At 50.8% G+C, this 14,071-nt stretch overlaps 1 protein-coding gene across 7 annotated transcripts; it reads right to left on the minus strand.

The window, feature by feature from the left end:
- Positions 1–3,063: 3,063 nt before the first annotated feature.
- On the minus strand, positions 3,064–13,972 carry MIEN1 (migration and invasion enhancer 1). 7 transcript variants are annotated; one of them, XR_014783801.1, is made up of 4 exons: positions 12,660–13,972; positions 7,679–7,776; positions 5,391–5,467; positions 3,064–4,564 (listed from the first exon to the last, which is right to left on the minus strand). XR_014783801.1 is itself a non-coding variant. In XM_084804525.1 (4 exons), the coding sequence occupies exons 1-4, from the start codon at positions 13,881–13,883 to the stop codon at positions 4,481–4,483; spliced, it is 285 nt and encodes a 94-aa protein (XP_084660651.1). In that variant the 5' UTR covers positions 13,884–13,972; the 3' UTR covers positions 3,064–4,480. The 7 variants fall into 7 exon arrangements, 6 of the variants coding, with proteins under 6 accessions (XP_084660651.1, XP_084660650.1, XP_084660647.1 ...); XM_084804525.1 differs by having other exon boundaries at positions 13,858–13,972; XM_084804524.1 differs by lacking the exon at positions 12,660–13,972 and adding an exon at positions 10,740–10,909.
- Positions 13,973–14,071: the final 99 nt, after the last annotated feature.

Below are 14,071 nucleotides of genomic sequence, written 5' to 3' on the forward strand. Positions count from 1 at the left end.
AATCCACACTGTCCTGCTTTTTGCTTCCTTATAGTTTTTTTTAAGAAGGTAGCCTGCCTAGTTGCCATAGCTCAGGAGTTTAAATTTTACATAAATATAAAAGATGAATATCTGTCAAAGGGTTTATGGGGTGGCGCTGAGCCTTTCCCCCTCAATGTAATACTTCTTGCTGTCATAGCCAGTGTGCGTGTTCTTCCTCCTCTCCTCGAGAACAAGAGACACGGAGTCTGTGGATGGGCAGCGGGGAGAGATGTTTCTACCACTGCTCCTTCCTTCCCCGTAGGGCGCTGAATAGCCTCCTCTGGTTCAAAACTGTGCACACGCTGCAGAGCTGTACTCGGAGCTCTGTGCAAAGGGATGTCGGGTCTCAGTGATGGAGCTGAAGGTTCAGGGTCTCACATGCACCCTGGTCTCCTGCACACACATTAAGGCAAGTGGGCGGAACCTAGGAAAGCTATTTTCTACTTGAGGCGAGAGATGTTGCCATTTGCTCTGCCTTACGTTTCCTGGTTTTCTGGGCTCCATGCTGAGCCCCAGGCTCAATGGGGCTTCTTCAGGCGAGTTTTGCACCACAGCTATCCTCCGCCTCCCAACGGGCACCACGCAGCTGTGCCCCTGCCCCTCCCAGAGCTTGAGCCTCCAGGCCTTCAGTAAGTCATGGCTCTAGTTGACAGGCTCCTCAGGGTTGGGAGCTCAAGGATGGCTCCTGACACAGGGTGTGCAGCCTGATGCCCCTTGAGGATTTAAAACCCCCCCCAACACTGTTGAGCTTTTTATCTTGTCATTACAGGATTGCCTTTTCCTGTGTTTTCAAAATATATTTAGTATGCCTCTCCATTACTCTCCCACCGAAAGTGAGAAAGATACTAAGTGTGGAAAAATGTGTTAGGAACAGGGTGGCTTAAATGCGAGAATAGGAGAGGACAGTGGCAAGAGTTCGCCTCCTTAAGCTGGAGATTGGCCAGGCAACCCTGAAGGTGGTGGCTAAAACCTGAAGCATTGGCTCAGACACTGAGAGCTGGCAACTTTGGTTATGGCTGACTAAGGGCACGAGGCCTTCCCAGCCTGTTAGTGGTCACATCTGGCAAAATGGCTGAAGCCGCCAGCTCTCGGATGACCACCTGCAGCACAGGTGCACAAGGAGGCAGAGATTTGTGCCACTCTTGATGAGACCATCCCTCCCCCACACACGGCTGGAGAGGGGCTGTGTCACTGGAGGGGTGCTAGTCTCATCTGTTTGCCTTGTGACATGTTTACAACAAACAGCTGCCGCTACTGCAGCATTTCAGAGCTGAAATCCCAGGAGACTGGAAGTCAAGAGGACCAATTTAACAAAGAACTTCATTAGACAAAGGGTGCAGGTACCTCTCTGGGTTGAGGATCTCCTAAGAAAGTGAATAAACCTCTTGGGAAGTGTGGCTAACCTAATTCTTCCTTGGTATTTTTCCCTATGTCTTCTCCCCATTCCTTCACAGTCCTCCACCCACCTTCAGCAGGGTTCAAACAGGTATCGAGGTTTGAAAGCAGACGCAAATGCCTAAAATTAAAGGGGAGGGGACAGTAGTGGTACTGAGAATGAGGCCCCATGTATTTCAGGAGAAAGGCAGTGGTGGGATCTCTGTCCTAGGAGTCACCCACTAGATGACAGTGCTGGCCACTGCCAAGACAGATTAGATTCTAGGAAAACAACTATCCCCCACCCACCCCGCCATCTACATGAGTGGTGGGGGAGATGGAAACTAACTGCTCCACCCCTTAGGGTTAGGATGTGCATCCAGGTACGGTTTGGAACTGCTGCTGCTAGGGTTGCAGTCCTGTTCCAGATGCCCCTTTGGACACCAGTTACGGAGGGCAGGACATCTCGCATCCCTTGCATCATTTCTGAGACCAACGTGGTGATCTTCCGGAGCACCTGGCCAGCTCAACGGCTCCATACACTGAACAATTTATATAACAAAACAAACAGACTGATGACCTAGGTGTGGCTGCAAAAGCTTAAGGAGGTGGGTAGAGATGACAGTCCTACGTTTCTGACTGATATATCAAACCTAAAGTAAGTGAATATTCTTAACATGCACACTGGGGTGGGTTTTTTGGTCTAATCTTGACTATATCTAAGAGCTGGCCTTTGAACATTGCTGAGAATCCTGCCCAGCACCCCTTCCCTGAAGCAGCTCCCTTGCCCCAACTCTTCCCAGCCAGTTCCAAACCGTATCAAGTGAAAAGCTCCCCTGGATGTCTCTCCACCCCATTGGTCCGTGCACGCATACACCATTCCCTACAACAATTTAACTTTTCCCTTCTTTATATAAATTGGATTCAACAAATGAATATATATTTATATATATTGGATTCAACCAATATAAATTCAACATTCAACATTCTCCGCACATAAAAGAATGCGGGAAGAGGCGCACTACTGGCTTTTGTGTCGCCCTCCAGCCCCGGCAAGGGGCATGAGTCTCCACAAGAGGCAGCAGGACTTCCGCCTGTTCTTTTGCACTTCAACTGTGCCAGACGTGCCAAGTCACCGACAGATAAAGGGGTGAGAGCTGTGATAAAATCCACGGGCCTTGGACCAAGGCAGAAGCATAAAAGAAGAATTAAGCATGTCAGATTTGAACTAGATGGGATGTATGTGTATGACTGTCATTACACAGCAGCTCCTCCCTTGTCTCTTTTTCTGCCCACTACCATAGGTGCTGATGGGGAAATTTAACAGCACAGCACGGTCACATCATGAGCTTTCTATTACTAGTTGGCCTTCCCCAACCTGGCACCCTCCAAATGTGTTGGGGGCTGACAACCCCTGTCCTCAGCCAGCATGCCCAAAATGTCTGTGCTGGGTGTGGGTGCTGTAGTCAAACACATCTGGAGGGCACCAAGTTGGGGAAGGCTCTACTTAAAGGAAGAGATGTGGGTCTGCTGTTCAATCTAAGGATGGTCTCTAGAAGGGAGCAGTGGTTATTTCTGAAGGGTGCGTGCGTGCAATCCAGCCCGAATGAAACACTTCCAGTTCCAGAATTGCACTGGGGGAATTAAGCTCACGCATCACTCTTGAAACCAGCGGGACTTGAAAAAGTTTAATGTTTGGCTGGATGACGCCTGTGATGCAGAACGATATGGCCGAATACATTTTTTTTTTGAAGTACCCGCAGTTCAGATATACATCACGATAATTGCTGACAAAAAGCTTCGAAGAGTAAGGTTCTTCCCAAATCACTGGCCTATTTGGAACTGCTCTAGGTTTCATGCTAGTCTTTAAAAAAAAAGATGGCAAGGGCACTTTATGCAGCACACAAATGCAGGACTGGTGGACTGCTAACAGGTCGAAGCTCTGTGTTTAGTCCAATCCTCTCCTTTGCCCAAATATCCCGGTCTGGCTTGGTGACACCCCTCTGGCAGCCTTCCCCAACCTGATGCAGACTTCAGCTCCCATCAATCGCAGCCAGCATGACCACTGGTCAGGAATCCTGGAAGTTATAGTCTAAAATATCTAAAAGGCACCAGGTTAGGGAAGGTTTCTTCATAGGATGGTCCCTTGCAAGTCCTGTCTGTTGCTAGTGCTGTTCCCTGCTCCTATAGCTACTGTGACAATAACCTGCACAACGAGGCAGGAAGACATGCAGTGGGGAACAGGTGAGATTACAGGATGCTCCACCCATCCCATGCTGCAACATCATCATACTGGTTACCGTGGGCATGGCTTAACAATGAAAATTTAAGGACCTTCAGGGAAGCCTACACTTTAAAGCCACATTTAGGGCATGGATGGGAAATATACCTGCAGCACTGCTGTGATAAATTTTCACTCGTGTTGTTTGGACAGCAAGTTTCCCACTCTGGAGCACTAGTTTAAGAATGCTGGTCCACAAGAGTGGGTTGAAGGTATGTGTCATCCTTCAGAACTTCCTCCACAGCATCAATCCTATCTATACAGTGATGGCATCTAGCCTTCTCAACAAGCTTTACTCCAGCAGTTCAGTCCTGAGGACAGGTCGAGACACTCACTCAACCTGGCTCCTGGTTAAAGGAGCATCAGGAGTAGGAGAAGAAGGTGACACGTGAAGTCCCAGAATGAACCACCAAAGTCAGGAGAAAGAACCTAATTCTAAAAAAAGTAGGGTGGGGGGGAATAAGGCTCTACCCTCGTGAGTAGAGATGAGGACAGAGACGTTAAAATCCATTCTAGTCTCTAGAAATTAGGATGGGGGGGCTCCAAAGTGGATTCCCCTTCAGGAGAAAGGCTGACTGACCCAATGTATTTAACAAGCACCCTGTTCTCCTTACTTCCGCGAAGCGGCTCAGGTTCTTGCTTAGAAGGCTCTTTGCACACAAGCAACTCAGGTTGTCTTGACATCCCTTCTGTGTCCCCACTTAGCAAGGTAATTACACCTGGAGTTGGCAGTGGAGGCAAGGATGGCTAGAACTGAGGGGTGCACAGGTGGAGGACTGAAAGAAGTAGACCAGAGAGAGACGACTAAAGGATGACGCAAGGCGGGCGGCTCCTGTTGATCTTCTCAAGCGGCTCCCCGTTGCTAGCCTTCCGGATGGCTTCGACGAGCTGCAGGAGGAGAGAGGAAGCAAGAAGCCGGAGTTCTCCTGGTACTGGCCAAGGGCCTGTCTATGCTTCTGAATGGCAAGGGTACATTCAGGCACAGACGACAGTCGATCAGAAAATACCCCCCCACACACACACACACGCCCTCCTTCACCGCAACTCTAAAAACCAGAGTAATTTGTAACAAAGGCTGCATGCTTTAGCACAAGATCAACCAACTATAATTTATTAAATGGTGGGCCCGATTTTACCTGGTGAGTCAAGGGCACATTTGGTTTATTCTTTTAAGGCTACTTTGCTTCTGGGGCGTTGGGGTAATAGGGATCCCTCCCCCAAATCAAATATGAAAGATGCCCTTACTTTCTAACTAATGAGAAGTTGTTTTTATTATATCAGCACCTGTTTTCGTAACATGCAAAGCTACTTAAATTTAATGAATCCATCATCTGCCTTTTAAGCAGTTATGACACTCCAACTCTTATAACCACCCCACTTATAATACTCGAACTCTTGGCAAATCTTCAGGCAAAAGCTGTCCTCCAATAAAGAAAAGAATCTTCCAGGTGACTGTTTTAAGCATTTTAAAGGTTAGAAAGAGAAAAGCAGACGCTATGGCTGCTCTTAACTTGGACCAGGTTGAGGAGACACAGCTTGCCTCCATTTTGGACCACAAAAATATCCTTGGGTAATGAGATACTCCTGAGGAAGGGCTGACCACTGGCATCTCGGGCTCGGGGGATTACCACAGAGCAACTGTTGCCCATGGACTCGCAAGCTCCCTCCCTGATGGCTGACTCAAGGGGCTGTGGGGGGCGGCGGGAATACGTACATCTTTCTCATACGGAAATCCTCCATTCTCGAGTTTGGAGAAGATCAGCTGGCCATTTATTTCTATTTCAAAAGTACCTGAAAGAAGAAACGCAGCGTGCCATGAGGAGGAACACAGCACCAGAAAAACCCTGCTCTCGTCAAGTCTAGCCCCAGCGTCACAGCAGCTCCCAGCATGCCCAGGCCAAATTCATCCCCCCTCCCCCATCAGGGTCTCTCCGCCCAGATATCAACCCATGCAGTCCAGGTTACAGAGTACCCCAAAGCAAAGGCAACAGCATCGTGCTGTGTGGCCCTCAGTGCTGGCTGCAGGTTTCGAGGGTGCTTGGGCAAGACACCCTTGGGGCCCCTCCCTCGGGGCCCCTGCCTTCCCACCCCCATTGCCCTGTTGCTGCTGCTCATCAGCCTCTCTCTCTCGTGGCTGCCACCTGCTTGACAGGCAGAGGGCCAGGGAGCAGGCCGGCCGTGGGTTCTGCTGCTCCGCTCCCTCCCCACCACCACCCTTGTCTGGGCCAGAGCGAGAGGCAGGCAAACAAGGAGGCTGCGATGGTGAGGAGGAGGAGCAATGTCCACACGGGGCCCTCAGCAGGTGCCCAGCCATGCCTACCCTTGACCCCAGCCTGGGTGGCCGTGAAAGACAAGAAGGTGCAGACTACACACTCGGAAGTGAGCCACGCCAGAGGGCAGCAGAGAAGGCCAGCCACCTCCCTTCAGCTGGCCACCCCCCTTGTGTCAGGGGTATTTCTGAGCACAGGGAGTGGGATAGCAGTTCAGGTTCTGAAGGAGAACGGCCAGACATGGGGGAGGTGTTTTCCCAGGCTAGTCCAGATATGAGTAGGCCGGCTTCCCAGGTTACAAACGTCCAGCTGGCTGAGGATGAGGGCCCTCTTCACCCCCCACCCCCTGGTGAGAGGCAGTGAACAGGAGGAGGTGGGGTCTGGGGAGTCTGACCTAATAAACGCCAGACACAGGCAAAGAGAGAGAAGGCTGGGGCGGAACGTAGACCATCTACCCGACTGGCCTTGTGTGAAAAGCTGCGCTTGGAAGCCTCAGGAGAAGAGAGTGACCTCCCCAGCTTAAGTTAGGCTAGTCACTTCCATTAGAATCCCCTGAAGACATTCCTTTGTAGACCGAGAGTCACTGAGAATTTGCATCTGTATGACCCTGTGAAGTAACGGATTAAAAGCTGTAGACTGAAGCCTCTCGCGGGTGTTTGGGCTTAGAGGTGAAGTGGGGGCTAAAGCAATCCTGACATCTCGCTAGCTACAAAACTCTCAACTCCAGCCGCCGCCGGAGGGGCGGTCCTAGGCCAGTGGTTCTCATCCTGTGCTCCTTGGGAGCCCGGAGTTCTTCAGACCCTTCCCAGAGGTTTCTCCATGAGAAAGCTAGTAAGGGGAACAAAGTTATCTGAAAGACAGTGTGCCCGGTGCTACTGAGCAATCCCAGAGAAGGGCCGGGTGTGTTCCAGGATGCACACGCAGATCAGCGACGCTCAAGGGGCTTCACCAGTGCTTCATATGAACTCAGAACACACTTCCCTCAAACCCTCTACACCACACAGGTTCCACGGGAGGCATGCAGGGGGCTCCTCAGCAGACAAGTCCGTGCAGAAAAAGCTTCCTCAAGATTGAAAGTTTGAAAACCACCATCGGAAGGTAGATCCAGTCAGATTCGGCCTGCTGCCTCTACTAAATGGAACACAGTACCAACAGGACCAAAACATTCCTATAGAACTTATAAGCCATGCTTATAAGGCTTTTCCATATTCAACAGGATGGTGAACCTTTTCCATGCGGAGGGCTGCAAAATCTCTCAGGGACCAGAGCTGGCAATGGGGCCACCCATGTTCTTTCTGCCCTACTTCTCTCCCCGCTTGTTCTCTCTCCCCGCTCCCCACCACTATCTCGCACATGGGAGCCTAACTGCCACGAAAGGCAATTCAGAGGGGGGGTCACAGCATGCAGAGAGGGCAGGGTTTGCTCTTCCTTCCCCAGCTACTACCCCTACAGCAATTCGGCTAAGGGATAAAAAGGTCCCATTTGCCTGAAGGAGAGCTTTTATTCGAAGTCCAATTGCTGTGTGGCAATTTCGAGGCTGAGGAGGGGAGGCAGCAGGCCAGATCCAGAAGCTCTGTGGGCCACATCAACCCCAGAATGGCATTTCCTCACTCCCGATATACAGCATGTTTCACAATCCTCATGTTAACATCACAGCAATGTTGGGCAAGGTGTTTATTTCATCACACTATGAATGTTTTGCTAGATGCTGGGAGTGTCTCAGATACCATACCTGTCCCCCCAAGCCGGGATTCAATCTCCACTTCAGGATATTCTTCTTTTACTGCACTGGCCAGCTCCAGGTAAGCAGACTCAAAGCCACAAGGCTTGCTGGGAAGAGAAATTTGGTCAGGGTGTCAAATGGAAAATGAAGGTGACATGACTTAAGGGAGAATTTGTGAATTTCATTGGGGACTAGCAGAGATAAAGTATTCAGTGTGTGTATGTGACCACTTCCTTTTTTGTTTAAAGGCAGTACTAAAAAGATTGATCTGTTCATACAAGGTTGGTCTTTAAGGGAGGTACAAACATGCAGTTTGGTACTGCCCCTGTTCTATAGGATCAGTGGTTGCATGCAAACAGCAAGCATCCCTCCATAACAGGACAGTGCTGAGTAAAGTATGGTTGTCAGGTCTGATCTGAAGTTTCAGTGTTTCCACCTTCTTCTCAGCATCTCCAAAGGAAGAAGTAAAATCTCAGGGTAAATGGCCAAGATCAAGAGGGACAAGTTTTTCTTCCCATCTCCTGATACTATTTATTATTCCTATTATTATTAATTTACCACCTTATCTGCTAAAAAGCCATCAAGGCGGTATACAACAATTTAAAACAATAAAAATTTAGAACAATAAAATAAAAGTATAATAAAAAGATTAAAATGTTAAAAACAGCACATTTTAAAAGGCTAAATTGAAAAGATGCATCCTTTCTAAAGGCCAAGAATGGGAGCCAATTGTAATTATCGAGGGAGTGCATTCCACACTTTGGGGGCAACACAGGAGAAAGTCCTTTCACATCTGCCCAACAAACGGTCCGGCAGATCTTAATACTCGGGCAGGTCCACAGTAAGACACAGAATCCCTTAGAAAGCCAGGTCATAAGCCGTTTAGGGCTTTAAGGGTTAAAACTAACACCTTGAATTGTGCCCAGAAAGCTATTGGCAACCAGTGCAAACCTTCCAGGACAGGTGTAATATGTTCCCAGTACCATGTGCTGGTTAGCAGCCTAGCTGCTGCATTTTGCACCAACTGAAGCTTCTGGACACTCTTCAAGGGTTGCCCCACGTTGCAATAGCCTAAACATGATGTAACCAAGGAATGGATGACTGTTGTCAAGTCAGACCAATTCAGGAAGGGTCGTGGCTGGCACACCAAGCATAATTGTGCAAATGCACTCCTTGTCACCACTGCCAGTTGAAGATCCAGGGACAGCACAGGATCAAGGAGCACTCCCAAGCTATGGACCTAATCCTTTGGGGGAGTGCAGGCCCTTCCAGAACAGGTTGAATCCCAATCCTCAAATCAGGCTTTCTACTGACCAACACCTCCAGTGTGTCTGGGCTTAACTTCAGCTTGTTCACCCTCATCGAGCCCACTCTTGAACCCAGGCAACGTTCAAGGGTTTAGACTCTTCCTTGGTGTTACGTGACAAAGAACAATACAGCTGGGTGTCATCACCATATTGGTGTCACTTTACTCTAAACTCTGAATGACCTCTCACAGGGGCTTCATGTAGATGTTAAACGTAGATACTACAACCCGGGGTCATCCTATGAAGCTGAATGGCCAAAGATTCAGGACAGATAAAAGGAAGGGCTTCTTCACACAGTGCATAGTTACAACTACGGAATTCACTACTGCAAGACATAGTAACAGCAGCCAACTTGGATGGCTTTAAAAGGTGATTAGACAAGTTCTTGGAGGATAGGACTATCAGTGACTACTGGTCATGATGGCTGTATGCTACCTCCGGTATCAGAGGCAGTATTTCTGGGGGGACGCATGGGAGGGTGCTATTGCACTCATATCCAGAGTCCTCTGGTCTGCCACTCTGGGCTTCTGGTCTGACCCAGCAGGACCCTTCTGATGTTATTAAGCTATTCTTTGCTTGGCTTGGGGAGATTTTGACATTTGCTTCCCCTCCCCACTGTCAGTCTTCCTTTCACCCAAGTACCAGGCATGGGCAGGCTCTTCCTGTGGTGATGCAGGAGCCAGCCTCTGCCCTTACCAGCCTGTACTACAGTCTGACGTCTGCCCAGCACCACACCCCAATCTGCCCAGCACCACCCCTTAGTTTCTAAGCCTGCTGAGCCTCAGCACACTTAGCAACTCCAGAATAAAAACTGACCTGAATAGTTACTGCGGTGGGGGAACCAAATCCCTTGGTCATCTTCCCCCACTACTAAGATTTGCTTTGTAAGCGGCTTGGCACAGGGGCCTTTCTTTTTTGCTTTTAGCCTATGAAGCACTGCATCTGCCGATCAGTACACTAATCTAATGCAATCAACCCCACCCTGCTAGGAGCAGAAACGAGGCAACCTTAAAAGGAAACAGTGTAAACACACAACGCTGAGGCAGGTGTGGCTAAACACAAAGGGATCTAATCCCAACATGGACCTACGGCCTGACTGGAGTCTGCCCAGAAAGGAGCCTTCAGTGTGGTGGCTCCTGTCCTGTGGAACTCCCTGCCTCTGGAGATCAGGCTGGCGCCAACACCGGGCCATTTTCGGTGCCCCCTGAAAACACCTCTTTTCCCGGAAGCCTTCCTTGGCCGACCAGCCTCAGTTTGATGGGCACTCTCTGTGCGGGTTGTTTTTTGAGAAGAATAATTTCCATATCACGTTTAACTCTTTTTGTCTTCTGCTCCTTTTATCTCTTGCGGGCCACCGCTCCAGAACCTGCTCAGATGCGGGGCGGCACACAAATGATGTACATAAATAAGTTAAGAAGTAAATAAACAAACATGGGCGCAGCCAAGGGGGGGAACCGCTCGGAGAGCTTCGGCTATGGGGGGGGGGAATTTTATTTTATTTATTTATTTCAATCCTATGCCGCCCAATGGCCGAAGCTCCCTGGGCGGCTCGCAGAAGTTAAGCCAAAGAGCACAAGGCAAAACAATGCGAAACAGGTGAAACGCCAAAACCGCAGGGAGCAACGCAAAGTCCGGGGCCCCGGGGAGCATGACAGGGGCCCGGGGACAGGGGCGGGGCCTGCGGCTCGGCGGGCGGAGCCTGGGAAGTGGGCGTGGCCGGGAGGCGGGCGCGGCCGCCGCGGAAGCCCCCCTCCCCCTCTCACCAGTATTCCACCGTGAGCCGGACCCCGCTCCCGGCGGCGGGCGGGGCCTCGGCGGCGGGCTCCCCAGACCCGTCGCTCATCGCGCCCCCTCTCCGCCGGCCCCGCTCCCCTCGCCGTCCCTCAGCCGCGCCGCGCCGCGCCGCCGAGGACGCAGGCGGACTTCCGTTCCCGGCAGCCTCCCGCGCGGGGAGGGGCGGCGCTTCCCGTTTCGGCGGCGGCGCCCGGCTCTCGCGAGAAGGGCGCGCGGGCCCTTTCCCCCCGATGCGTCTCGCGCTCCCTCAGGCCGCCGCCGCCTCTCCCCCGGCGCCCGCCTCCATGCGTTCCGGCGCCCCCTGGCGACTCTGGGCGGGAAGCGCAGCCTCCGCTGTGCGCCCCGCTTCCCTCAGGGAGGCGCCCCGCCGCGCCCCTTCAGGGGCTCCTCGAAGAGCGCCCGCTCCGCTGCGGACACGGCCCGGACACGGCGCGGCCTCCCCCCCGCTTTACGCAGCCCCCACACAAGGGCCCCCCGCCCCACATGCCGCGCGCACGAGTCACAGAGGTGCCTCGAGGGCCGCCCCCCCAGGAGGGCCCGCATCTCTCCCCCCCCACCAGGAGGGCCCGCATCCCCCCCCCACCAGGAGGGCCCGCATCTCACCCCCCCACCAGGAGGGCCCGCATCCCCCCCCCACCAGGAGGGCCCGCATCTCACCTCCCCACCAGGAGGGCCCGCATCCCCCCCCCACCAGGAGGGCCCGCATCTCTCCCCCCCACCAGGAGGGCCCGCATCTCTCCCCCCCACCAGGAGGGCCCGCATCTCACCCGCTCCTCACAAATGCCCCAACCCCACCCCCGCTCAGCTGGTCACTGCAGTTCCTCTGCCCCTTCTCCCAGTGGCCTTTGCCAGCACTCCCCAGGACCCCACCCTGTAGGCCGGCGGGGGGGGGCAGTTGACATGCTCTCTAAGGCTTCAGCCCTATACACACTGCTATGCACTATCCTGTACACGCTCCCCTGGGAGGAAACCTGACTGAACCCTGGAAGTGGCTCTTCGCTTCTGAGTACACATACACAATAGGATCGCACTGTAACCTGGCGCACATTTACCTGGTCATAAAATCCATCAAACACAGTGGGGCGTAACACTAAACGTGTATAGGACTGCTATATTATACCAGTAATTATGCCAGTATACCTATGTGTTACCACTATTACACCAGCATTTATACCAGTAAACATGTATTGGACTGCTCTGCACCAGTAATACGAAACAAACAGAAGTGACCGTGTGGAATGACATGTAAACTTTACAGGTTTACGACCATTTGAACAACAAAAGTTCCATGGGAGACCAACACTAGAGATGTCTGAATGAGGGCAAGTAAACTCACAGGCTGGCAACATCTGGGGGGCCACAAGTTGCCCACAATACCAATAGGGACCAGGAAAAACAGCTGTAAGATTGGAAACTAAAATTTTAAAAAAGGAACAGCTGCACCAATTGAATTCCCAACATGTTTTGACACAGGCCTTTATCAAAGGGAAACCTCTTAAGGGTGCAATCCTATGCAGGTTTAGACAGAAAAAAAGCCCTACAACTCCCAGCATTCCCCAGCCAGCATGGCTAGCTGGAGAGTTGTTGAGCATTGTAGGACATTTTTCTGTCTAAACATAGGATTGCGCCCCTAGATACTTTTCTGGAGGATTCTCTCCCGTTTACTTCATCCAAAGAAGACAACACTGGTATGCTATTCCCATACTATTTATTTAATACTTTTATACCCAGTCTTTCCACAAAGGAATGCCAAAGGCTTTCTTCCCCAAAAGAAAAAAAGTTATCCATTTGTTCTTTCCTTTAATTATGTATTGTAAGAGGACAGTAATCCTCTTCAGAAAGTACCAAGCCAGGACAGAAGAAGGGATAGAGCATCTCTTGAAAGTCACCTGTGATGGTGCAGATTTTCACCATGTTCTCCACACTGTAAAACTGGACCTTGCCATTTTCATAGTCTAGGAACACTCCAATTCTTGAGGGACTATGGCTGGGAGCCAGAAGAACTGGGGTTGAGCTCAGGGCATAGAATTGGTCTCCAGGTGCTTTTCTGAGGACCCAGTAGCCATTTTGGGGAGTCAGATTTTCCATTCCATGGCGTATGACATGGCAGCTGGCTACCCCAAGCACCCAGTTGGTTTTCTGTCCAACACTCACTTCCCAGTAATGCTTGCCTGACTGGAAACCCTGGGAGCAGAGGACGTAGAGGCAGGGTTGGAAACGCCATGGACTCTTTGGAACTGCCTGGCAGTATGGACTCAGCTTGACTGATTTTAAGTCTGCAGAAACAACCAGGTGAGAATGTGCGCTGTTGACGTCAAGGGTGAGTTCCTCCAGTGCAGAATATGCGATGCTCATTAGCATCTGCCTGCAAATGGAATACTTTAGGGGAGGGCTGCATAGCACATCTGGCCCACAGAATCTCAACTCTTTGCTGTGTGTGGTCAGCTGTCTCCTTAGATGCTCCACCTGACTCTCAGCCATTTCTGTTAAGTATTCATTGATACTATTGGCTTCAATGAAATTGTCTGCCAGCTCCAGAGCAGAGGATGCTGTCGCAGCCACATCCATCAGCTTGTTCTCTAGGAAGTGTAGATCCTTTTCCTCTTGGTCTATTTTGCCCATGACAGATGACTCCTTACTATATAAGAAGTCATGCAGCTCCTTGAATTCCATTGCCACTTCCTCTCGAAAGGACGTTAAAGCTTTCAGAGTAGCTTGGATCTTCTCTCTATACCTACTGCAGAGCTTTTCTGCTTCCTCATGCAGGTCCAAGGCCTTCAGAATGATATCCTCTACTTTCTTTCTGTAGCTGGTCTCTGTTGGTGCTTCCATTGCCGTGTCTTGCAATTCTTTATTGCTAGGAGAGCTGTTAGGAAGAACTGAATTGGTGTTAGCTTCAGAGGGATTAATACCAGCTGCTTGTTCAAGATAACTTCTGTCTTCTGACTCACTACTAGAGCTCTGACCAACTGAGGAGTAAGTTTCTCTTTCCCAGGATCAATACAAGTACAGCTCAAGCTGCAGGAGTTTCGTTTTCTTGTTCTTGCCTGCCGCTCCTTGGATACAAACATGTTATCTCTGTCTTACCTGGCTTCCATGCTCAACCTGCACATTGCTTTTATCCTGCGATTGAGATTGCTCCTTCACGGAAGTTTGCCGTCTCTTTTACATGACGCCATGATCGCTCAGGGTATCCTGTACTAAATGCCCTTTGTACCATTTTTAAATAGATCGCAGATAATGAGCTATCAAATTAACCAGTTGTGCTCTGCTTCAGTTTCCTCCGTGAAAAGGGGAAAAG

Source organism: Heloderma suspectum, chromosome 6 (assembly GCF_057233095.1).
Source record: "Heloderma suspectum isolate Gila_16-S chromosome 6, 16-S_ref, whole genome shotgun sequence".
NCBI classification, from domain to species: Eukaryota; Metazoa; Chordata; class Lepidosauria; order Squamata; family Helodermatidae; genus Heloderma; species Heloderma suspectum.

Bases quoted from the DNA above. Each gene is read 5' to 3' on its own strand.
- MIEN1 (XM_084804520.1), bottom strand. From the start codon at position 13,602: ATGGAAGCACCAACAGAGACCAGCTACAGAAAGAAAGTAGAGGATATC. The intron at 5,468-12,659 runs GTGACTTTCAAG...TTCTTCTTTCAG, and splicing joins GAAAATCTGCACCATCACAG to GTACTTTTGAAATAGAAATA.